Consider the following 25,273-nt stretch of genomic DNA (forward strand, 5'->3'; position numbering starts at 1 on the left):
CAAAGGCGATTTTCTCAATATTTCGATTTTTTTGCACCCTCAGATTCCAGATTTGTAAATAGTTGTTGTTCCGCCAGATAGTGTCTATCCTAACAAACCACATATCAATAGAAAGCTTATTTCTTCAAAAATCTCAATTTCGAAAAATTGACCCTTAAGACTGGTTTTGTCGTCCAGGGTCACATATGATTTTGTGAACAGAACGAATTGAACAGAATGGTCATAAGAAAAAATGGAGAGGTTTTGTTGTAATTGACCCCAAATTCGGGCAAATTGATTTACATAAAAAAAATATAAGTATTCTGTTTTGACTATAACTGACCATTTTATATTCATTTATATTAAAATACCTCACTTTTAGTATTTACTATACAGATCGCTCGCTGGGCACTTAACAGTCACGTGGTACATGCCAGCGCTTTTCACAACTATCCAATCAGAGTTGTTTGTGGTTACTGAATAAGTTAAAAACAATAAACATTTTAGCAATCTCCTTGGCATTAAGACTAAACTGCCTCATGAGATGTCAATGTCACTTAATGCAGGATTCAGCTCGTTGAGAGTTTGGCCACCGAGCGCCACCTGCAGGAAAAAATAGAGTTTGTCCGACATGAGACACTCATCAGCCAGCAACATTCTCCCCGTAAATCACATGATCGCTGTCCAGTGACGTAACGGAGCGAAACGCCATTAGACTGATCGCAGAGATTGATCGGAAGTGAATTGGGTTTTAACAGAGGAATCCGCCCGTGAAGTTGCTCGGAAACGCGTTTTGGCGGTTCTCTCCGCGCATCGGATTCACGCGTGCGGCTCTATGGCCGCTGTGATCGGGTAGAGGCTCGGACCAGAGGCTCTGCTGTTGTGTCAGCATGGCGGCCGGAGGGAAGACGTACTCGTTCAAGGTGGTGCTGCTCGGAGAGGGATGCGTCGGCAAAACATCGCTGGTTCTGCGATACTGCGAGAATAAATTCAACGACAAACACATCACCACTCTACAGGTAACACATGCATGTATAAGACACGTTGATTTAATGATACCTGCCAGTTCTTATATGGATTGCTCAACCTTTACGCATCTAATGTTAGTCCGAGTTCGTGTATAATGTGTAAATTAACGACGCGTTTAGGAGCGTTGCATCTGTAATGAATATAAACGACTCGTGTTCGTGTTTAGCTTGTTGAGTTTTCTTGTTTGTTTATCTAATAACGTTACGTCATTCGTCTTCGCAATGTATTAAATGTGTGTTTAGCTTAGTTTTAGTCCAGTGCGATGCATTTAAACTTGAATCATTAAATAAGTAGATACGGTTAATATAAACGTTTTGTGTAAAACGTCATAAAAAACTTCAAGTCTAAGTTCTCGACTTCCCACGTAAACAAATTCACACACACTACCTGGACACGCCTACTCACTCTTCATATTACTGTCTTCCACATTAAGAGCAACAGGAAACACAGATAAGAGGTTTAATATCCGATGTGATCATGCTTATTGTAGGTAAAGCGATAATTTTAGGTTACAGAGAAAAAATGAATGTTATTCGTGTAAAAGATGTCGTTACCCCAGTTAACTTCCGGGTTGTGTTTGGCTAGTGGCTAATAATATAACGATTTATATTTTATTTTGATTCATATTAATTTGTATTATTATTTTACTGTATAATAATTGTATTAAATGAACGATGTGTTGAATTTCGTTGTATGTTAATTTTATTAAAAAACAATTTGTTGAATGCAGTGTTTCCCATAGGATTTTGAGACTTGTGGCCTTAGTGATTAGCATTATTTGTAGTTAGTATTAGCACTTTTTTGACAAGAAAAACTTGATAAAAGCGCGTTTTTAGTAAAAAAAAAAAAACGCTCGCAGCGTTTCTTTACGTTCAGACCGCCGCCGTCGAGAGCGTCAAAAATCGCTCTGGCCGCCCTGCCAACAACGCTGTAGAAAGAGTCTTGGGTGCGCTGACATAGATCGAAATCTTATCTTGTATTTAAAGGGGCGGCAAGCAAACAAGCTTGTTGATCTTGTGCAGACTGACCACAAGAATTTGTTCGGTGGAAAGAACTTTATTGTAGTTGCACGTTTGCTAACGAAATAAACCAATTAAAAGCCATTTGTGTGGTGTGGCTTTTGTGTTCATGGTTAAGTGCTAGTTTAATTTCAACATTATAGGAGACATTTACTAACCTTGATCTTTAATTAACATTAATTTGTGTGCAACCTACATTACAAACTCTCCTAGTCGAAGTGTAACGTTAGCTTTAATGCAGTTGGTCAAAGCGGACTCACCAGGAACACAAACAATCTCAGACACCTTGGTCCAAGCATCATTTTTTAAATTTATGTCCCTGTACGCAAACAGGGACGCGTCGTATAGGATTGGGAAACCCGTCACAGCAATTATCAACTTCTCCTCCATTTTGCTTGGGAACTAATGTGGTCGGAACCAAAGTTTACTGGGCTGCTTTCTCTGGAATCATCTCAAGAGATGGTCTTCTACGTTCCGATTGGTTGCTGCCGAAGCGCGTCATAGCTCATTACCATAAAGTTGACCTGATTTCAACTCTCCTTGACGCCCTCAACGGCCAAGAGCGCTCCTCGTCGCTGCTCTCCGCCGGCTCACATTGAAAATGAATGACTTCCTGCCACTTTGACGCTCTCGACGGCGGCGGTCTGAACGCACAGTTTGGTTACAAATAGCAGCCGAACTCCATGACTTCGCGCGAAGGCAACCCAGAGAAACATAGGCAGTGTAACGGAAGTCTATTTGAATTATAAACAGAGAGCGTCTTTGGAATAATTAATCACATATTTAAAAACTGCAATACTAATTTCTCGATAGAAATGCAATCAGAAGTTGTTGAAAGTGAAAATTAAACTTACATTCAACTTACATATTCAAAACTATCCTCCAACGGGTGTTTCGGCTGCCATTTTATTTTTTCGAGTTTGAGCCTTCACAACCAATTCGTCGCATGTTGTTATGGAAACAACAGATCTCTGTCATTGGTTAGCTGTGAAAAAGGAGCTTGATGTAGGGCTTTTTTTTTTCAGAAAAGTTGAACTTTTTTCAACCTCGAAAGACGCTCTGAGCTGCTGAAAAAGACGTCGGCGCTGGCATTTAAAAAAGCGCTCAGGACATTTTTTGAAAAGACGGTTTACTCCATAGGATTATAATGTAAAACAGATGCTAGCAGCTTCAAAAAAGAAGCCAAGTCTGTTGACTGGATGCTACCAGAAGTCACTTTAACCACTGCTGAAATTCTGATTTATAAACGCAACATCATCGGACAAAATCGCAATACAGTACGTCTACATTAAAGAGCGGCTATATGCTGTTTGCCTCCCGCGGCCAGTCGCACGTAGGTGTAGAGCACTGACTAGCCAATAGGAACAGGGGAATGTCCTGGGAGGCGTGACGAAAAAAAATACACACAATTAGAGGTTCGAATCCCACCTCGGCCACAAATATCAAATGAGCTTGTGATCATTTTCTTATCTCTATGCATTCAATGTATTAAAAAAAGTAACATTGTGCACAAAACTATAAGTAATCTTGTAAAAACTATTTGTGTATCATGTCCAAAATGTAAAGGATATTTATTCTGAATAAACAATTACATTATAATAGGGGTTAGTTATTATTGTTTATTTACTATAAAATATTTTAATTTGAATAAATGAAATGATTGAATGAATGAACATTCTGATCATGTTTTAGAAACATCAGTCATCTTTATTTGTAAAGATCCATTCACTTTATTTTGGACACATTTGTAAATGTTTTTTAAAAAGAAATATGTACAAAAAACAAAGAAAATGTGTTTTTTATTAACAATATTAAGGAATGCAATAGAATATTAGGTGATCATGGTTTCCTGTCTTCCTGTGCCAAATTTGTAGTACTTTTTACATTTTTATTTTGATAAGTAATTAAAAAATGATCATTAACAAAAAACTCTCAGTTTTGAGCTGCATTGGGAGAATGGGCAGTGGTAGTGTTCTCTGCATCTGAATTACTTGTTTAACTGTTTTTGTGTATTTGGAACGGCACTACAATGCTCTGCTCCCTTCCATACATACATGAACACATTGAAATAAAGGAAATAAATAAATATTACAAGTGTAACAATATGTTTATTTATATATACTGTACATACTGTGTTGTCACGGTACCAAAATTTCAGTAGTCGGTACCAATACCAGTAAAATTCCACGGTTCTCGGTACCAATTTCGGTACCAAAGCAAAACACCAGTACATGCTAATTGAAACACAATTTTATTAATAAAGCTCATTTTAATATAAATGTATAAAAAGCAATGCCATTTTGTATACATGAAGTATACAAGTTAATTGTTGCTGAAACGGTTGTGTGCTCACTGGGGTCTTTCATGCTGATGAACATCCTCTCAGTCTGCTGCTGTAGAAGACAAATAGAATAAACTTCAGTAAGTCAACTGACTGAACAAACATGCATATGCAATATTAAAACAAACCTCAGTTTTTATACTGCATTTACACAAGATTACTTACATTAAGGTAACTGTATATTAAAATAATAAATGCAACAGATAATTTTTTTTAGTTTAAATGTGGTTTTTTAAACCAATAGAGTTATCTATCCAAGACATACACATTGCTAGTCATCAGTTAGTATGCTAGTTTTCTAGCACATAGATTCAGATAGGCCTATATAAAATAGGTACTGTAAACCCCATCCTGTCCTCCCATTATTTTACCCCATTACAGTTATAAAAGCATTAAATGGTTAATAAGGACACTTGACTGGATTAGCATTGGCGCTAACAAATTAACACGCAAACAGGGACGTTTTTTTAACGTAACCTTTAACTTAACATATGCATACAACATTCATAATGCAAACGCGAACAGAATTTGAAACTTACCGCTTGAACTTGTTAACTTAAATCCGGATGTTTCCTCCTTTCACAACAAAACTCTGTTCGTTTTCTTCGTGATATGACTTTAATCTGAAGTATTTCTGTGCGCATCTCTTGTGGATCGGAGCCGCGCTTATCCGCTCATCACGTCTTGTTGCGTCTATGAAAAGTTTCCGACTGACAACCTGTCAGACAGAGCATCAGTACCCGGTTGACCCGGTACGTCGGTGGTACCGGGTCTTATGAAAATGAGGTACCGACAACTTTTTTATTTTTAGGTACCGACTTGGACCGGAAGTACCGGTACTTTTGACAACACTTAGTACATACACAAAACCTTGCACAAGCAATGCCTTTACAGTGTACATGAACAATTGAAATAAAGGAAATAAATCAAAGTAAATAAATAAATATTAAGTGTATAAATATCAACATAAGTGTAACAATATGTTTATTTATATATACATACACAAAACCTTGCACAAGCAATGCCTTTACAGTGAACATGAACAAATGGAAATAAAGGAAATAAATAAATATTAAGTGTATAAATATCAAAGAAGAGAAGAGAAGAAACAGCGCCATGAAATTTACGTGTGGCCAAAAATATATAGCATCCGTAGTGTTAAGCACTGCCATAGAGAATGAATGGGAAAAGTTAAGGGAAGTTATGCTTAACCATTTTCGGCTCCCGCTTTCTCGACAATGTGTTGCTGTATTATAGGGCTGAAACGATTCCTCGAGTTACTCGAGTAATTCGAATACAAAAAATCATTGAGGCAAATTTTGTTGCCTCGAAGCCTCGTTTAATCCATTTAACTACAGTACACACGGAGCGCTGCGTTTCCCCACGGACCGTTATTACTAACGCACAGCCCACTAAAATCTATTCATGTTACAGGGCTCTCAAGTCTCACGCATTCACCGTGAGACACAAGCATTTTAGTCTGTTAACACGCTCACACATATTTCTCATGCTGATAAATAACTGATAGCTTATTGAAATGGTGAACTGTTATTTTACTTAGTTTTAGTGTGAAACTTGTTTTCCGGCTGCATTGAGTCCATCAAACTAGATGCAGACTTGTGGACGTCGAATCCTGTTGTTTACACATGCCATCTGTCTGTTCTGCGTGTCTGTGAATGAACTGTACAGTTTAACGTGCTACACGCGTGATGCTCATGAATTTGTCTGCGTCTGCGCTGAATGAGGACATGAACTTCACCTCCAGAGTTGCTTTGAGAGTTTATTTGACGAACATGCATATTTTTTAGTATGTAGTACAAGTCATAGGCTATATATTACTATTTAATAGTAAAAAAAGAAACTAAAACTAATTTATATAAACTAAATGCATCATGCATAAGCTGAAGTTAGTTGTTTACCTTTGAAATTATTCTTTCTATTTTTATTCATGTTTCTTATTTATATATTTGTATTATATTGCATTTTTAATTTAATATGGACATGGAATGTACTAAATGGGTTTAGTTTTCACAGATATTAATGTATGCAATTTCAGCAATAAAAACTTTAATTGTTCTAAAAAGTGAAAGTGAAAGGAAACAAATTAGTTGTTTTACTCATCTTAAGGGACCTGTCTTATTTTCTCCTGTATATTTAGTATTGCTCTTTAATTAAGAAAAAGTACGTATTATCCGAATAACCAATGCATCGATGGAAAATCAGTAGAATTCTCGATTAGTAAAAGAATCGATAGCTGCAGCCCTACTGTATTACGAACGCTTCTTTGATTTTAAAAGTGACAGTTAAATACGAGAGACCGAGGGCTCGCGCACACACATGGAGCTCATCGGAAGAGAGAGTGCATGCGAACACGGAAGATGAGGACGTGCACGTGGCCGCTGTTTATCCACTAGTTATTCGACCACAGATACTGTCATTAGCACGGATGGATACAAGTAAATCCATTGTATGGGAAATGCTGGAATGCGTCCTGTAGTTCGGTTGCATTTAAATAAACCGTATGGTACATTGACATCTAGCTGTTGAGCTTGGTATCGCAGTCTAAATTCAAAATATTGGAGAGACAGGTTTAGCCAAGTAAAGGTTCTTCTGTTTTCTTTTAGGGATGTAACGGTATCAACATTTCACGATATGATAGTACCTCGATATGAAGACTACAATACAATATTTATTGAATTTTGTGCAGGAAAAAAACAAAACAAATGAAGACTTGGAAAAATGTGGCATAAGTGTTTATTAAAGCGGCAGTCCGTAGGATTGGCCTCTTTGTCGCCATCTCAGTTTGTAATTGCTACTGCAGGTGATGTGCGGAGGTATTTCTTTACGTGAGTTGTGATTTGGCACTCCTCAACTGTGCGGATGAGTCTGATGTTTTGAGTCGTGGCCTGTGACAGTGCAGCGGTGAGAATCTTCACTGTACATCAGTAGCGCATAATAAACACAGATAACATGGCAGATGATATAACACGAAACAAATAAGAACATAAACAGACACAAATAGCGCAACTGGAGGCTGTGTTGAAGTGTTTTGATATTATTTCGGGTGCTGGGTCATTTTGTTATTTCTCATGGAAACTCCCGTAACGCGTACCGGACAGAAGATCCCCGAACGCGGGTCTCAAATGCTGACATGCACTGTCATAAATCATTGTACATCATACAACTATATATACTATATGCAAAGCCTTGCCATCATATCCGGGATATAAGTCCGTAAATTTGAGTAAAATCACAGGCTTCACTTGTCCGTGCTAATGAAATACAGATGTGGGGAGGTCATTTCTAAATCACACGAGGTCCCCAGATAATACTAATCCCGGGCGAATAGGGCTTAAATTACATTTATCATAATGAACATAAAGAGAGAAAAAACAACCGATGAAACTGTACCTGTCTATATTAACACAACAAGTGCGCTACGGTTTTTGTGTTATCTATTGAAATATAAAAAATTTGTCTTACCTGTTCAGAAGAAATAAAGCGATGTCTGCATCTGTTTACAATACATTTAGATTACGGAGTTCCCGCCACCTTTGAAATGCCTTGCCAATATTAATTTTCGCACGAGTCTGATCACATTCCCTGTTTCTTTGTAAACTGTCTTCAGTTCGTTCTTTCTTGTTTTTCACAAATGATGAATCCCCAGATGTCAACACTGCTTGGCGTTTAAAAGTAAAAGTAATAAACGCCGCCATAAATAATACTAAACGTTGTATGAAATCCTACCCAACAGTTGTGAGTACACGCTACAAACCGCCTGTCACTCGCAGCATACACGCGCTGGCTAGCAGCCGGATCCTCTTCGTTCTGTGTACGAATGTGACGAAATGACGCACAGACGAAAGACACCATATAAGGATCTCCGGAAAAGTCGACCCGACAGGGCAAATTACAAACCATTATTACAAGCTTTCCGTGATGAATCCAGCAAGGGTAGTGACACAGTTTTAAACACCGTTCTTTCATGTACTTGCTCAATAACCGGTTTTAGCTAATTTTTACTCCAAAACAACTTGTGGACTGCCGCTTTAAACAATGACTGAACAAATATCACATTTATTATTTTTAGATTAGGTAATTTTAAAGTTCAAAGAACAGTAAAGTCAGTAAGAAACAGGAACTAACATAATAACATAAAAATTAATAATATAAACATTTTGAGAACATGAAACATGAAAAAATTAACATGAAAAAAGTTTGAGTTGTTTGTCAACTTTTAACAACTCACAACCAGTCAGGTACTCACCTCATTCACTGCTTCACTCACACACTCACCTCATTCACTGCTTCACTCACCTCACTCACTGCTATATTTTTTTTGCTCCTCGTATCTTCATGAAACTTTTCGGGGTGATGATGTAACAAATGGCTCTTCATATTAGTCGTATTCCCCGAATTGTACTTCACCGCAGTCTGGCAGTGTCTACATATTGTTTTTTGTCTGTTCGTCACCTTTTCTCCTTTCTCGTTTCTTGTCACGGGAAAACCGAAATGCTTCCACGCATCCGATTTATAATTCGATTTAGCTTCAACAATTTGTAAATCCGTTTCTATGCCACTAGCGGCATCTGCCATTTTCGCTCAATTTGATCTTTAGCGGGTGGCAGCAGAGCGCAGAGGATGATGGGTTGGGAATTGTAGCTTCCCTCAACTCGCTCCATTCGGCTGAAAAAACTACACTTTGCCTGGAAGATCTATTGTCATGCGACCACGATAATATCGGGGGGAAAATGCTATCTCGATACTTCGATATTTACAATACCGTTACATCCCTAGTTTCTTTTGATTGTTATCAGAAATAATCTACAGGCACTAGGGATGTAACGATTCACTCAGCTCATGATGCGATGCGATTCACGATTCTGATCTCACGATGCGATTTATTCACGATTTACTCACGATTTATTTTGAAAAAATGAGTTGAAACCAATTAGAAATGAACAACGTCCCTTGCATTATTTCTTAAATGCTTCACGTTTCTTTGTATGATAAAATAATGTTTTATTTCAAATAACAAAACTAAACTGCAATTTTATAACAAATTAATAATAGAAAAAGTCTCTTTAATATAAACAAACTAATACTGTCTGTGCATTTCTTGGATTTTTTTGCATTTAAGAAATATCAGCATCCACGTTTAGGTTTGCAGTGAAAATAGCGGCCCCTGCTGTTCAAAAAATGTATTGCGATTCAGTTCAAGCCTCAACCGATTTGAATCGTCGCTCATTATAACCGATTTTCAACCGGCTCACGGTGAATCGTTACATCCCTAACAGGCACTCTATTGTTTGTGAATGTGTACCGGAAGTTCAGTTGGTGTCACAAAAGTGTGCTTGCGCAGTAACGTTTGTTTATGTTGTTAAGATGAAACCGTCTATATACAGTTCAGTTTGACGTCATTCGACTGATTCGTTTCCCATGATATTAAAAATCTTTTCATCTGAAGGTGTAAGTATTGTGCTAACATTAGCTTTGTCATTAGAAAACAAATTCTGTTTTAAAGAATAATGTTTTTAAATGCATGACTAGGCTTAATTGAAAGTCAGTACGGGCCAATGTTGTCTGGTTACAAACGTTGTAGAAATATCTTCTTTTGTGTTCTGCAAAAGAAAGCCACTCAAGTTTGAGTAAACAAAATAATTTATTTTTCATTTTTGGGTGAACTATCCCTTTAACTGGACTATGTCATGTGAACAAGCAGTCAAGCATTAAATGTGCCTCTAACACAGTAGCAATTCTTACTTTGAGTCAAAGTAATAAGTAACTGAAAGTAATAACTTGCAAGATCAACCATGACATGCAGCTGAGCACAGACTAACAGCAGTTGCTGTGTTGTAAACAGTTCAGTTCTTGGAATTAAATCTGACTGGGACATCCAAGCAGTTCTACTGGCTTCGAAACATTTTAGGCCACTTAGTGCCTGATAAGAAGTTTGCTTGCATTAGCATGCATTCTCATAGCCTGGCGAGTCAGTCACAGATATTAAAGATAATGTCATTCCAGTCACTATATTGCTCAGCACTTGCCTTTGTAACTGTTTTGTAAGCAAAGCAACAATATGTAAAATATTGGCCATATATTTATGTATGGGCCAGCAGGCACAATTGCATGAATTTCATTTTTTTACAATTAATCACACGAAATGAGTACATTTTAAAGTATGTAATATAGGAGATCAGCTAAACTTGCTTCAAGAGATGTATTGTTCCTAGATATGTAACTGTGTGAACATTTCAGATCACGATTATAGTTGACAAAATTATCATGGTTATCAATATTATCACGGCTTTATTAACATGTTCTGGAATTGTCAAAAAAGTACTGATGTAAACCAAATTTAATATTGAGTTTACCTGTAAATGTACTTTTGTTTGATTTACATCAATTAAATAACATGAATATTAGTCACGGCATGTTGGGGGAATGGTGTAAAAGTTTCCTAATTCAGATTAAACAACCTTAAGTGAGTAAATCAGATTTTCATATAAACACAATTCAGCAAATCATCTGTGTGTGTTCTGTGTTGTGACAGGGTTTTTCCTGGCTCAAAATGAGGCGGAGGTGGTGCCATCCTGATCTTTTACACACACACACGTAGGCCTACCGTACCTTTTAGTGGCTTAACCAAAGTGACTTTGAGTTTGACATTAAAAGTTCTAATTAAATTAGATAAAAATGACAATTATTAAGTTACATAAAACATTCCTTTTATTCAACCAAACTGAATTTTTTTAATCAAATAAAGCTTTTTTTTATAATTTTCAAATAACTTTTCAGCCCACAATAGCCAACTGAATTAACCAGTCTTTCTAAATGAGCAAAGCTCATTCACATCTTGCATTCTCTGTGGTTCACTTTAAATGACTCAAAGATCGTTGAGTTATGCATATAACTACTGTTCCCAGAAGGAGGGAAACGAGGTACAACACATGACTATGGGATATTGCGCTCTTGCGCCATCTACTGAAGACACCTATATACACGCCTTAAAAGGCAAATGACGCATGACGACGTGGGCGGGACTGCCTGCCCACAGCATATAAATACAGTCGCAAGTGTCATTCCCTTTGTTCAGTCCAGCTCTTCAGTCCGCCGAGCTTACGACTGTGCGGGGCCAAGATGTGTTTTCCCTCCTTCTGGGAACAGTAGTTATATGCATAACTCAACGTTCCCATTCAGTCGGTCCACTTGGTACAAAACATGACTATGGGACTTGTATTCACGCCCCGCCAAGTCGCCGAACTAAACGTAAGGTACCAACACCGTCACTTAACCCATGCATCTCACGGAAGTGACGGCCCCTGGCCTGAAAATCCTGCGGTGAGCACGGACCGAGCCACTGTCACCGCCGTGACATCTAGTTGTTAAAACCGAACAAACGTGTGCAGTGACGCCCAACTAGCTGCCGCGCAAATGTCCTCTATAGGGACTCCTCTAAACAGTGCCCATGATGTTGCCATGCCCCTTGTTGAGTGCGCACGCACCCCCATAGGCAGGTCCAAACCCCTGCTCTTGTATGCAAGAGATATCGCCTCCACGATCCATTGTGAAAGGCGCTGTTTGGACAGCGGCTTCCCCCGAACTGGATTGGCAAAACATACAAACAGTTGATCTGAGGAACGCGTGGCTTGCGTCTGCTCCACATACCTACACAGAGCCCGAACCGGACACAAAACACGTAGTTTCTCATCCTCCCCGGAGTCCGCAGAAACGGTTGACAGGGCGGGCAGCTCAAAGGGTAGTGTGTTCTATGTAGGGATGGGCACGAGTACTCGATTACTCGAGTACTCGAACGCTACAGCGACGATCGATAGTGAAAACGATGATCGATTGGGGGTTTAAATACAGTTTTTAATTATTTTCTTTCTTTCTGATTGGTTATGCTGGCATTTCGGGTTGTGCCCAGAAATTTGATTGTTGCGTTGCGAGAGTTTGCGGTCCAGAGTCAAGTCCGGAGCACAGAAGGGCATATTGAAAGCGCACAGCGATGCTTGGTTTCACTTTGATAAACCTGACGAAAATACAGTCTAGTGCAAAATGTACAGTGCCAAGCAGCATACAAAACATACAAATCTACTACAAGTTTGATCCGTTATCATCTTACACTCTGTCTAACGTTACACCGCACACGAGCGGCGCGATGCAACATGGCGAAAGCAAAAAGAAACTGGACGTTTGTTGCGTCTCTTTGCGCTGCATCCAGTGTGCACAGAATTTCTGTTTGTTGTATTTGCGCCGCTCGCGGGCAGGGCGAGTGTTTTCAATCCATTCCCATGGAAGCTGAGCTCGCGTTGCGCTCGCGGAGCAAAGCGAGTATTCCTCTTCTCCGCGAGCGCCATGTGAACATGCGCTGAAGTTCATAAGAAATTGAATGGATTAAAAACGCTCACCCTGCTCCGCACCAGTATATTTGGAGACAAAATGTCAGGTAAGACCACTACTATCAGACAGACTTGTCAGACGAGCATAAGAGACTTTACCGTCAGACACTGACAGACAGAAATGTGACAGGGCAGAGATGACGTTTCATCTCACGCTGATATTTCTTTTAAATGTTTACTTTGTTTTCAAAAACATTGATTGTTAGATTATTAAAAATTCGCTGTGTCGATTTAATTATTTACTCAATCTTATAGTTTTATTAACATAAATTTTCTTATCAGTGTTGTAATTAAAATATTTTCATTGTCACCATGGTATGGGGGACACGCCCCGCCCCCTCTAATGCCCCGCCCCCAATTAATCGAGTACTCGTTTTTCAAACCTGTCCAGTACTCGAAATGAAATATGATCAGAAATGCCCATCCCTAGTTCTATGCTTCCGACAAGACTTTAGGTGTATAAGCTGCGTTTGGGCGCAGAGTCACCTTCGACCCATCCAGAGCAAACTGCATACATGAGGGATGCACTGACAGTGCGTGCAGATCGCCCACGTGCTTCGCCGATGCCAGTGCCAGCAGCAGTGCCGTTTTATACGACAGCATTCTTAGATCCAAAGAATCCAAGGGTTCAAAAGGGGGTCCACACATCGCCTCCAGAACTGAGACCAGGTCCCATGACGGCACCGATGATTTTACAGCAGGCCTCAGACGTCGTGCCCCTTTCAGGAACCGAACAGCGAGTGGGTGTGCGCTCGGGGTAGCACCGTTTATGCCCTCATGACAGGCCGAGATTGCGCCAAATAAACTTTTATAGTGGAATGGGAGCGACCCTGCTCCATTAATTCCTGCAGCAACGTCAAAACCCCTGCAATCGGGCACTGATGCGGTGATAACGCTCTTTGCCCACACCAATTTTCAAACATGCGCCATTTCAGCGCATAAAGTCCCCTTATCGATGGCGCTCTAGCACTCTGAATCGTTTCCACCACATTGGTAGGGAACCCCGCTGCCATCAGGTTCTCCCTTTCAGCGGGTAAGCCCACAGAGACCAAAGCTCCAGACGAGGATACAGAATCTGCCCCCCTGCTTGTGATAGTTGGTTGTAGGAGTGGGGAAGACGCCACGGTGCCTCTGACAACAACTCCATGATACCCATGAACCATGTCTGTGCTGGCCAACGAGGTGCCACTAGAATTAGTGACAGACCCTCCTGACGTACTCGGTCTAGAGTAGGTTGTATCATGTCCACCGGCGGGAATGCGTATAACAGGGTACGGGGCCATATATGCGACAGCGCGTCCACCCCCAGCTGTGTGCTCCTGTCTGTGATCTAGAAAAACAGTGGACAGTGTGTGTTCTCCACGGACGCAAAGAGATCGACCTCGGCTTTGCCGAACCGATCCCAGATCTGTGCCACCACTCGCGGATGTAAGCGCCACTCCCTGACCTGCGGGCCGCCTCTGGACAGCATATCGGCCGCACCATTCAAACGGCCCGGGACGTAAACCTCTCTGAGCGACGCAACATGTTCACTGCTCCAAAACAGGAGCTTTCGTGCCACCTGCAACAGGGGAAGAGAGTGAGTCCCCCCCCTTGCCTGTTTATATAAGACACCACTGTCGTGTTGTCTGTCCTGACTAACACATGTTTGTCCCGCAGACGCCAGGCAAAGTGTTTCAGCACCAGACGAACAGCCTGCAGCTCCAGAAAATTTATGTGACGCTGTCTTAGCGCCGCTAAGCCTCTTACGGAGGCTGGCTCTGCTGGCACAGAGCTCCCCATCCATGTAGCGACGCATCTGTCGACACCACAATACGTGACGTCACTCTGCCCAGAGGAACTCCCTCTGATAACAAAACTGGGTTTCCCCAGGGAACCAGAGTCTGAACGCACGAAGGCGTGATCGTCACCCGTCTGTGCAGATGCTGTGCCGCATTTAATCTCGTGCTCAGTACCCATCTCTGGAAGACACGCATAAAGAGGAGACCCAACCGGACTGCTGCTATCATTGAGACCATGAGCCCCAGCAGTCTCAATATTAAATGAAAACAGACCCGTTTGCCCAGCTGAAACTGAGCCAGGCAGCTGCGGATAACCTCGACCCTTTGTACTGACAGCATAGCTGTGTTCTGTACGGAATCTATCTCCAAACTGAGATATATTATGTGCTGCTTTGGGACCAGGGAGCTCTTTTCGAGATTTATTAGAAACCCCAGAGCCCGCAAAAGGGAAACAAGTGCTTGTGTCTGTAACACTGCTTGTTCTCTGCTGCCTGAGGCCAGGAGCAGGTCGTCCAAATAGGCGAACACTCTCATGCCCTGGCGTCGCAACGGTGCCAGTGCTGCCTCCATGCATTTCGTAAAAACGCGTGGTGCTAGGGACAGCCCGAACAGTAGGACCTGAAATTTGTACGTGGCCTCCTCGAAGGAGAACCTCAGAAACTTCCTGTGCCCCGGGTGAATTGAGATGTGAAAGTATGCATTGGTTAGATCCACTGATGTTAACCAGTCTCGGGGACGCAAGGAACACAGATGTCGTACCGTAAGCATCTTAAATTTTATTTGTCTGAGATGTTTGTTCATTCGTCTCAGGTCTAGGATGGTCCGTAAACCCCCGCTCTTTTTTGGAAGGAGGAAGTAACGGCTGTAAAACCCGTCTTCCGTGTTCCCCCGCGGAACCATTTTAATTGCTCCCTTCTGGAGGAGAGCACGGATTTCCCTTCTCAGCACAGGCGAATATCTTTCTGGGACTCGATAACCCCACTGGATCGAGCAAAGCACCCATGGTGCTGGGGCGCATGCGCGCCATTGTTCTAGGCAGACAGTGAGGATCCCCGTCATTACTCGGGGAATCTACGCATCCACTTGTCCATGATGCTGTGTATGAGACATCGATGCACCTTTTACCTCCCTCGGTACGTGGCCTGACTGCGAGGTTAGTTCTAAAACATTCTGATTCTGCTGACAAAGCAAGACATGAGGCATTGTATGCTGAACACAAAACTTTATTTTCTTGTTTTTGACAAATAAACTCAAAACTGAACCCTCCCTTTTGTAGGGTCTTGTCTGCGCCAAGAGAGGAACACGGCTGCCTCGAGACCGATATTCCTCTCTCCGCTGCTGGTCAGGGATACGACTTTCCCTTCCTTGCTGCGGCGGGGATTCTGCTTTTCACTGGGGGCGGGCCTCGTCTTCCTGGACCGTACTGCTGTCTGGGCTGTGCACGCATTCTCTGCGTTCCCCAAGCATCAGGTCTCGGTGCTGCCGCTGGAGGCCGGTCTTTTGGCCGGTGGTGGCCAGTAGACTGACCTGAGGCCCGCGTTGGAAGTCGACGGCCCCGGGGCGTTAAAGCTCCATCAAGCCTCTCAAGGACTCCACCTGCTTTTTGGAATCCTCAAACCGCGCTTGGAACGTGCCTAGCCATCTCTTCTCCAAAGAGCCCAGACAAGGAGATCGGTGCGCTGAGGAACGCACTCCGATCCCGCTCGGGCAGATTAGCCAGGGTCAGCCAGAGATGACTTTGCGCCACCACCGTACTGGCCATAGCATGGCCCAATGACCCCAGAACCCCACAGGTCGCACGAAGGATATAATCCGCTGTGGAACGTACTTCCCCCATGAGCGCGTCACACGGCATTCCTGCAGACATGGCCTCGCTCAGCTCTCCCAGGCAGATGGCTTGATATGTCTGTAGCAAGGACATAGAGCTCAGAGATCTGGCCGTACTTGCTTGCTCGCCGGGCCTGTCGGAAGAGTGAAAGTGCTCGTTATACTTGTGTTTCTGGAGGGCGCCAGGTATGCCGCCAAGGAATGCTCCATTGGAGGGGCTGACATTAGTCCTGCTGCCTCCTCCCCTTCGAGCTCCGTGAACTTAGTCGCACCCGGCACCGGTAGAGGGGGTGACATGGGCTTCGACCATGAAGATGTGAGCTCCGCAAGACAGTCTGGGTATAGCGGCAGGCGGGTTTTCACCACCGTTTGCATAGGGGCCAAATAGAACCCCCCAAAGCGTGAGTCCTTCTGTACCGGGGGTGGAGCGGGCCAGTCCACTGACAACTTTTCCGCTGCTCTCCGGGAAAGATCAATAAAGGAATCTTCCTCTGTGTCAGCACCACCAGTCTCTACTGAGGCCGAAGGAGAATCCTGCATTTGTCCCGCCTGTAGCGTGTTATCGTAGAAATCCTCGCCCGCATCTAACGAGACAGAGTCATCCTCTTAATAGACAAGCTCAGAAATATTCATAGGGATGCCCGTTTCCTCCTCTGTACGGTCACCCCAGGTCCCCGCGACCTCTGCGAGGACGCCCAAGGCTGCCTCTGGGTTGGTTTCCATGGACGGCCAAGGCTGCCTCTGGGTTGGTTTCCGTGGACAGAAGCGGACCATGCCTCGCTGCTGCCCCGCTAAGCACCCGCTCTACGAATGCTACACGCCGCTCGAGCGTGGAATGGCGGAGCCGCTGGCAATGTGCTCATGCCCCGGGATTAGAGACAGCAAGCCTCGCATGGACTATCCCCAGACACACCGGGCAGTGCTCGTGAGTATCCTTTTCTGATAGTGAATACCCACATGCCATAGGGCAGGGGTCGATCTTTTTTAGACATTTTCAATAGACGTTTATTTAGCTGTTGTTAGCAGTGCTAAACTGAAGCTGAGAAACACTTATTTTATTACAGTTTCAACCGGAATCACCACATGGGCTACCACTCGTGAAAACAGAATTGCGTGACTGTGTCCTAGCAGCACAGTGAAGAGCTGAAGAACAAAGGGAATGACACATGTGACTGTATTTATATGCTGTGGGCAGGCAGTCCTGCCCACGTCGTCATGCATCATTTGCCTTTTAAGGCGTGTATATACGTAGGTGTCTTCAGTAGATGGCGCAAGATCGCGATATCCCATAGTCATGTGTTGTACCGAGTGGACCGACTGAATGGGAACTCTTATATTCGCTAGTGACTGAAAAGTTCAATAGTTTAAATGAATCGGTTCAAATGAGTAATTCGTGTGCTAGTCGTTCTGAATGCAATGTGCGTTCATACTTGCGAACTCACTGTGTACAGTATACGCTGATTCAACGATCCAACTGCACAGCTATAGACATTACAATGATATACGTCATGTTAATTTAAGAAATATCAATAAATTAAACGTACTTGGATGCAAAAAAACAGCCATGAAACACAGGCTGGCTCTTGTTCTGGAACTCTTTTTAGCGCCTCAGTGTGCTGATAACGAAACAGTGCCTCCACTGTGGCGTAATGTCGCAACTGCAGTTACAAATGACAGTCTCTTAAATGCACGCAGCATTTCTTGTGAAGACTCGCAACATAATTTTGGCGAGAGCCTGAGGTGGCACGACATTAGATGGAATTTCTCTATGCAGGAAAAACCCTGTGTGAGTAATTAGGGGGTACTTTAGGACCCAGGGGAAAGCAGCATGACATCCGCGCTCATAGCAGAAGAAACGAGCTGAACGGAGTGTCAAACTCATCATATCACATCATTTGATGAAAAATGAATAGAAATGATGGGTCTGTATAAAGAAATATGAAGTAAACATGTGTCAGTATATCTACATTGACACAAATGTGCACATTTTTGGATTAAAGTCCTATATAGTGAAGCACAGGAGCAGACGTGAATAAATAGGTATGTGTCGCTTTATTTTGTTCCGAATGTCAATATTCCTGACTCCTGATTTACTCTCCTGACACAAATGAACACAATCCAGGGCTCTAGACTCATTTTTCCCAGTGCGACCCACTTTATCAGTATGTCGCACCAACTTACAATTTGGCCGCACCCTTTTTTATAGTAATCATATAGTAATTTATATAATATTCAGCTATACCCACATTCCCCTGCATAACTTGTATATAACACAGTATAATTTGTATATAGCACATCTGTACATACAATATACTGCCTATTGTCCTTTTTGCCGAATGTGTATTGTCTCACATATTTATTTTTTACGTTTTGTTACCTGTGCCTTGTCACTTTTTTTTACCCTGTATGTGCACTGGAAGCTTCTGTCACTAAGACAAATTCCTTGTGTGTCCAAGCACACTTGGCAATAAAGCTCTTTCTGATTCTGATAAAGACCTTGCATAATGACCTCAGTTGATGACTCGTTCTGTTAATTTGTAATGTTGCCACTGGCCGCCTTTATTTTTACCAATTAAAATTAAATCAAATTAGCAAGCTCAACTCAAAAGTAACTCGGAGCTTAATTATTATATATGTAGCCTACTTTTCTACACATTCTCATAAATAAACTTTAAATAGTCAATACTAAATCTTACTAACCACTCTTGTTAAATGGTCTAAGCACACTTGTGTTCTGAGGTGTTTTGAGTGACTGACTTGATGGGTTCAGACAGTGAGTCTCGTGAGTTCAGTGTTTGATATACGAGTTGTTTCAAAAAAATGAATCTGTTCAAACGAGTCATCACGTTGCGAATCGGAAATTAGCGGACATTGACGTGCTGTTTGTTTTTCACAGCTGTTAGGACATCGCAAAAGATAGAGGTTAACATGGAAAACATTTAATTGAATAGGATTTTTCCTTTATGTCAGCTGCATGTGGGGAACACTTGTCAGGGAAGAAAAATCAACATTAGGGCTGTGACGATAACCGCATCACCGCAGTAATGATATGCCGACCGCGGTGTTGAGCTCATCACCGCACATTTTTTGTATTGTAGCGCACAGAAATGGATACCTAATGTTGATTTGGTGCACAGAGTGTTTTTTTCCATGCGCCGCTAGAAGTAACGTTAGAGAGGTTTACGGTAGTTTGGATCCCCGGAAAAAAAGGATGAGCAGTTTTAGTTCATGTGTTTTACATTGCTCTTAGTTCCGAGTAACCTAAAAGTGAGTCAAAAAAGACTTTTGTCTGTCGTTCTTCAGACGCTTAAGTATTCTATTTATTTGCTGGTTAAAGTTACAGGAGTGCATATGGTGTGGGATATGAACTATAAACACAATAATTAATTGTTAGTCATAAATTACTGTCTTTGTCCTATATGTTCAAGAGCTTCTGGGGAAAAAAACTGCTTCCCGCGCAAGGAAGAGGGACAGTCCATTAAACATATGGGGGATTTATTTTGTGTGTGTGTCTGATTATTTTTAATTAAATGCTAGGTTTCAGTACTTGTGATGTCTACAGATAATGTTCAATAAAATACACACAAACACAGGCATAAAAGACAAAAGCATAATGTAAACAGTTAGTTGCAAGTGCTTATAGTGATGCTTCTCTTTTGTGGTATAGGCTAGTATTTACAGTTGACAACATTATTCAAAAAATGGCCACGAATCTAGTGTCTAAGCCAAATGTTGTGTCGCCTATTTGGGCACATTTTAGTTTTGACAAGGGGCAGTCGGTAAATTGCCACTCCATCGAGTGTGTATTCAGTGCTGCTGGCAACATTGTCACTCCGTTAAGAGTAGGGATGGGCATTTTTCAATAATTTCATATTCGAATATTTGAGCTCATAAAAATACAATATTTGTTTATTTAAATTAAGTTAATAAAGACATATTTTTTTACGTTTTTATGTAGTCACAGTCTTTAAATATTCACAACGCATTAATATTATATCCTGTATATAGGTTTTTTATGTTGAAAAATTAGCAACGTTGGAAAAAAAGAAATAGAAAAATACATAAAAACTGCATTCAAACCTGCGCGGAATGGTATAATACAAAAAGAAAACATACAAAACAAAACAAACAAAATGTGTACTGAGAGTCTGTGATATATATTGTTTTCTTTGTCATTCATGCAGTGGCGGAGCCAGACAATTTTCATAGGGGTGGCCAGACTGAGACCATAGCTCACACAGGGGTAGCACAGAAACTGATATCATCTTTTTTTTCCCTATGTGGCAAGTCACTGTGGATCTAGTAGTGTTTCTTAGTCACTCACTCATTTACTTAAACAGGCAGTGATTGCCATGTAGAATTACATCATGAAGATCCACATAAGCTTTTTAATGTATTACTAAAGATTTAAAAAAAAGATCTGAAACAGTGTGGCATTGCAGAAGGTGGTGTCTTTTTAATTGGTGATAAAGCTCACACCATAATGACAATTTACACGACATAAGAATATACCAGAATGCACTTTTATCAAACAAACATTACTATATCACAGAAAAACCAAAATATAGTAACCTTAACATTATGGGCAAGCATTTAAAAAATATTCCTTTGCAATACTTTGCATATTATCATTTGGCTGCCAACAAAACATTTTAATTCCCTTTCAAGGATATGACACAGACAGACCACCACCATTAAGTTAAATCAGCACTGAAAGTTGACTTTACTTTTAATGGCCTTCTACAACGCTCTTTTAAATGACAATGACACAGTGAAATTGTTTATAGCTGCGACTTTCATACTGCTAAGTTAACAGCCTAAATTAACTTAGCAAACTGTACCATGTCTGTTTCAACTTCAGCACGCCAGCCATAATATACATGCATTAGGACAAGAAACATTTCAAACATAGTGAATAAACTTAATTCTTCTTGTTAACTTACCTGTGACCTCTTCTCTCGCGGCGGGAAACAGACAGTCCTCCGAGTGCACGCGCAAAGTCCGTTGGAGCACACACGAACAACAACAACACTACTTCTTCTTCTGTAATTGTGTTGGTGGTTGAAATTCAAGTTGAGTGTATTACCGCCACCTTCAGTTTGGGTGGAGAAGTACTTGTTAGAGGTGGGCTGTTGAAATGCGTCCATATGGGAACAACTGTGTACAGAAATGGTTCCGCAAAAAAGTTGCCGGCAAAGCGGTAGGGGGGCCGGGGGGGTGGCCAAAGATTAATTTATGGTAGCCTTGGCCACCATTGGCCACCCCCTGCATTCATGGTCAGTCTTGTTTAGCTTTGCATTGCATTTGCATCAATAAATAAGGTATTTATTTCAACTAAGGTAACTAAGGAATCACAGCGCATTTTAAAACAAAGAAAATTGTATCTACAATCTGTAACCTGAAGGCGACGACCCTTTTGAACTTTGAAGGAAAATTCAGGCTCTTTAGGTATGGAAAAAGGTGCCAGTGTTATGCTAAGGCCAAATTCATTAACATTAGTTGCAGTGAAATGTACATTTTCATGTTTCAAGTTGTTGAAATTAGCATTACTTAATATATTTTTAACGAACGAATGAATTAACAAAGAACGACCGCTCCGAAGTTATGGTAATAAATGGATTATTGTTAATCATGTAATATTACGTTGGTACTTTTATACCTAATGCAAGTAATGTTAACGAATTCTGTGGCTCACCAGTTTTGAAACATTTTAATATGGTGATGTGAGCCGAGCATAAAATGCGATCTGAGCATCCGGTGTCAAAACTTCAAGGAGTCATATTGCACGGCTAAAATGAATATTATTGTTTGTTTTAGATGTAACGTATTGTGTATACACCATTTAAAGTTTAAAAAACGTTGTATTTTCCACATACCGTGCATGTTTGTATCTCATCTTTGCCCCACCTCTCTGAAACGCGCTGATTTTTACAAAGCTCATCGCTCTGAAAAGCGAGGTGTGCTATGATTGGCCAGTTCACCAGTGCGTAGTGATTGGTCAAATACTGCAAGCATTTCACGGAAATGTAACGCCTCTTACAATATTCGGAACATCAGGTTCCAAAGCAATTGTACTGACAGACGATACAATGAGATTTACAATTACGCCCACCTTAACTACGTGTAGATTTGGGCGGTCTTAGTCAAATCATGTTACGAAGTTTCGTAGATTCGCGGGGGTGTGGTTACACGAGGCGTTTCGGGCAAGTCTGGTTGAGCATTCGCTTTTAGATAGAATGCATCTTTTGTTCCCACACTTTCATTTGTGCAATTTTACATGCCTAATACATGCATGGGCAACTTATAACACACCAAAAACACGTACTTCCGCCATATGACCCCTTTAAAATATTTAAACTAGCTTGCAATCTGAGTGAACAAAGATTTAGGAACACATACAAATGATTTTTTATATTTTCTGTATATTATAAATTCATTACAGATGAAGCGTTAAATAAGACGTGACAACTCTAGGGTCTTCTGTAGAGGTAACTTAACCCTGTGTTAACCCCAGTTTTATTCTTATGAAAAATACGAATATTCGAATAGCATTTTTAATTTTCGAATAGTTATAGCGGATCCAGTATTTGAACATTCGTGCACATGTTAGCCCTTTAGAGCCTAAAGGGAAAATATGTTGTTTTCACACATTTTGTTCTTTTGACTGTCAAATTCTAACACAATGTCCTATCATCATGTGCAAGGTATCGTTTTTTTTTGGAAAACAGCGGACTTAAAATAAAATAAGGGTTTTCACTATTACTGTATGTTGTGAGTTTGTAAATAGAATTTAAATAGACAAAAAAAAAGTAAATACATTTTTACTGATTTTTATTCAGACATTCTCAAAAAACTAAAGAACGAAATAATCTAGCACTTCAGACATGAAGAATATACTGTAGTACATGCAAAAAGTATTTTTAGTGTCACTCATGTACATAGTTTTCATTCAGGAGCCTTTTTTGACACCAGTTCTCCAGGCAATTTTTTTGCACTTTTCACTCCATTCACTCAAATGAATGCATTCAAACAAATACACTGTAACACCCCCTATTTTCGTAGCTGTTACTCTGAGGGGTTCTACAGAATTTTTGAACTGTACTGATAAAACTTAAACTCTTTCATAAACAACCACTCGTCAATATGTCTTTTTGTATTTTATTCATCACACCATTGCATATAAACCCACATAAAAACCACCAACCATATGAAGAAACCCAATATTGATAATAAATGTTCTTAGTTCCATAGAAGAGTCAATGAAAAGAATTGAACTTATCGTTCGGAATCCAGACTTGATGATGACTCGATAAATTAGTCTTTGAAATAGAAAATCATTGGAGATTTGGTACGTTGCAATAATCGTGTTTTGTCTCCAGCACCCAAGAATTCTGGCAAAATAATCCTTAGCATGTGGTAGCGGTCTAAACTTATGTTTATTGTCTTGTCTTTTTTTTTTTTGCTGATCCGAAAAATGATCCGATCCGTGACTCTGATCCGAAACGATCCGAACCGTGAGTTTTTTGATTCGCCCGACGCCTCCTACTGTGGAGTCAGCAGGTGATCAGCTCCCTGCGAGCCATACACATCCCGGGCGACCTGAACCAGACAGCAGACTTGCTCTCTCGTCAGTGGTCACCTCGCAGAGAGTGGCGACTCCACCCCCACGCGGTTCAGCTCATATGGGAGCAGTTCGGCCAGGCGCAGGTGGACCTGTTTGCCTCCCCGGACTCCACCCATTGTCCGCTTTGGTACTCCCTATCCGACGGTCCCCTTGGTACGGCTGCCCATGCCCTTGTGCACAGCTGGCCACGGGACAAGAGGAAGTACGCCTTCCCCCCAGTGAGCCTCATTGCACAGACCCTGTGCAAGGTCAGGGAAGAGGAGCATCAAGTGCTACTAGTTGCGCCTTACTGGCCCAACCGGACTTGGTTCTCAGAGCTGGTGCTTCTGACAACAACTCCCCCCTGGCCGATTCCCCTGAGGAAGGACCTCCTTTCTGGTCACCTCGCCCGCGCCCCGTACCCTCTTGGGACCTCAAAGTGGTCCTGGAGGGCCTCCGGCCCCCCTTCGAGCCCCTAGGAGAGGCCGATCTTTCTCGCCTGTCGATAAAGACGGCCCTCCTGGTAGCGCTCGCCTCCTTCAAGAGGGTAGGGGACCTACAAGCATTCTCTGTGTCCTCAGGTTGCCTAGAATTCGGGCCTGGAGACTCTCACGTTATCCTGAGACCACGGCCCGGCTACGTGCCCAAGGTTCCCACCACTCCCTTCCGGGACCAGGTGGTGAACTTGCAGGCGCTCCCCACCGGGGAGGAAGACCCAACGCCGTCCGTGTTGAGTCCAGTACGCGCACTGCACCTCTACTTGGACCGCACGCAGAGCTTCAGAAGCTCTGAGCAGCTCTTTGTCTGTTTTGGAGGTCAGCAGAAGGGGAGAGCTGCCTCCAAACAGAGGCTGGCGCACTGGATCGTGGATGCCATATCCTTGGCATACCGGTCGCAAGATCGCCCCTGCCCCTTAGGAGTTAAGGCACATTCCACTCGGGATGTCGCCTCCTCGTGGGCACTGGCTCAGGGTGCCTCTCTTGCAGACATCTGCAGAGCTGCGGGTTGGGCTACGCCCAATACCTTCACGAGGTTCTATAATCTCCGCGTGGAACCGGTGTCAGCCCGCGTCCTGCAGGGTAACAGGTAGGACCGGCAACCGTTAGGGCGTATGCCTGCGGAAGCCCTTCTCCCTCCGGGGGGAGTAGTGGCGATCCCGCCTCACTTCTTTCCCCTCAGGTAAAGAACAGACATTCCATCCATCACTAAGCACCCTTCCAGGGGACAGGCTGGGCAGAGCAGCCCTGACCCCTTAGGCCGGGGAACAGTTGAGTTATCTCCCAGATGGCTCT

The 25,273-nt window shown here is 42.0% G+C and overlaps 1 protein-coding gene across 1 annotated transcript in view; it reads left to right on the forward strand.

The window, feature by feature from the left end:
* The first annotated feature begins 646 nt into the window (after window positions 1-646).
* rab21 (RAB21, member RAS oncogene family) overlaps window positions 647-25,273 on the forward strand; it is a 39,908-nt gene continuing 15,281 nt past the window's right edge. The window contains exon 1 of the mRNA XM_057326749.1: window positions 647-998. Coding sequence (XP_057182732.1) covers window positions 870-998 — 129 coding nt within the window. The 5' untranslated portion in view covers window positions 647-869. The remainder of the gene's footprint in view (window positions 999-25,273) is intronic.

The sequence above is a fragment of the Triplophysa rosa genome, unplaced genomic scaffold (assembly GCF_024868665.1).
Source record: "Triplophysa rosa unplaced genomic scaffold, Trosa_1v2 scaffold124_ERROPOS922197, whole genome shotgun sequence".
Taxonomy (NCBI): domain Eukaryota; kingdom Metazoa; phylum Chordata; class Actinopteri; order Cypriniformes; family Nemacheilidae; genus Triplophysa; species Triplophysa rosa.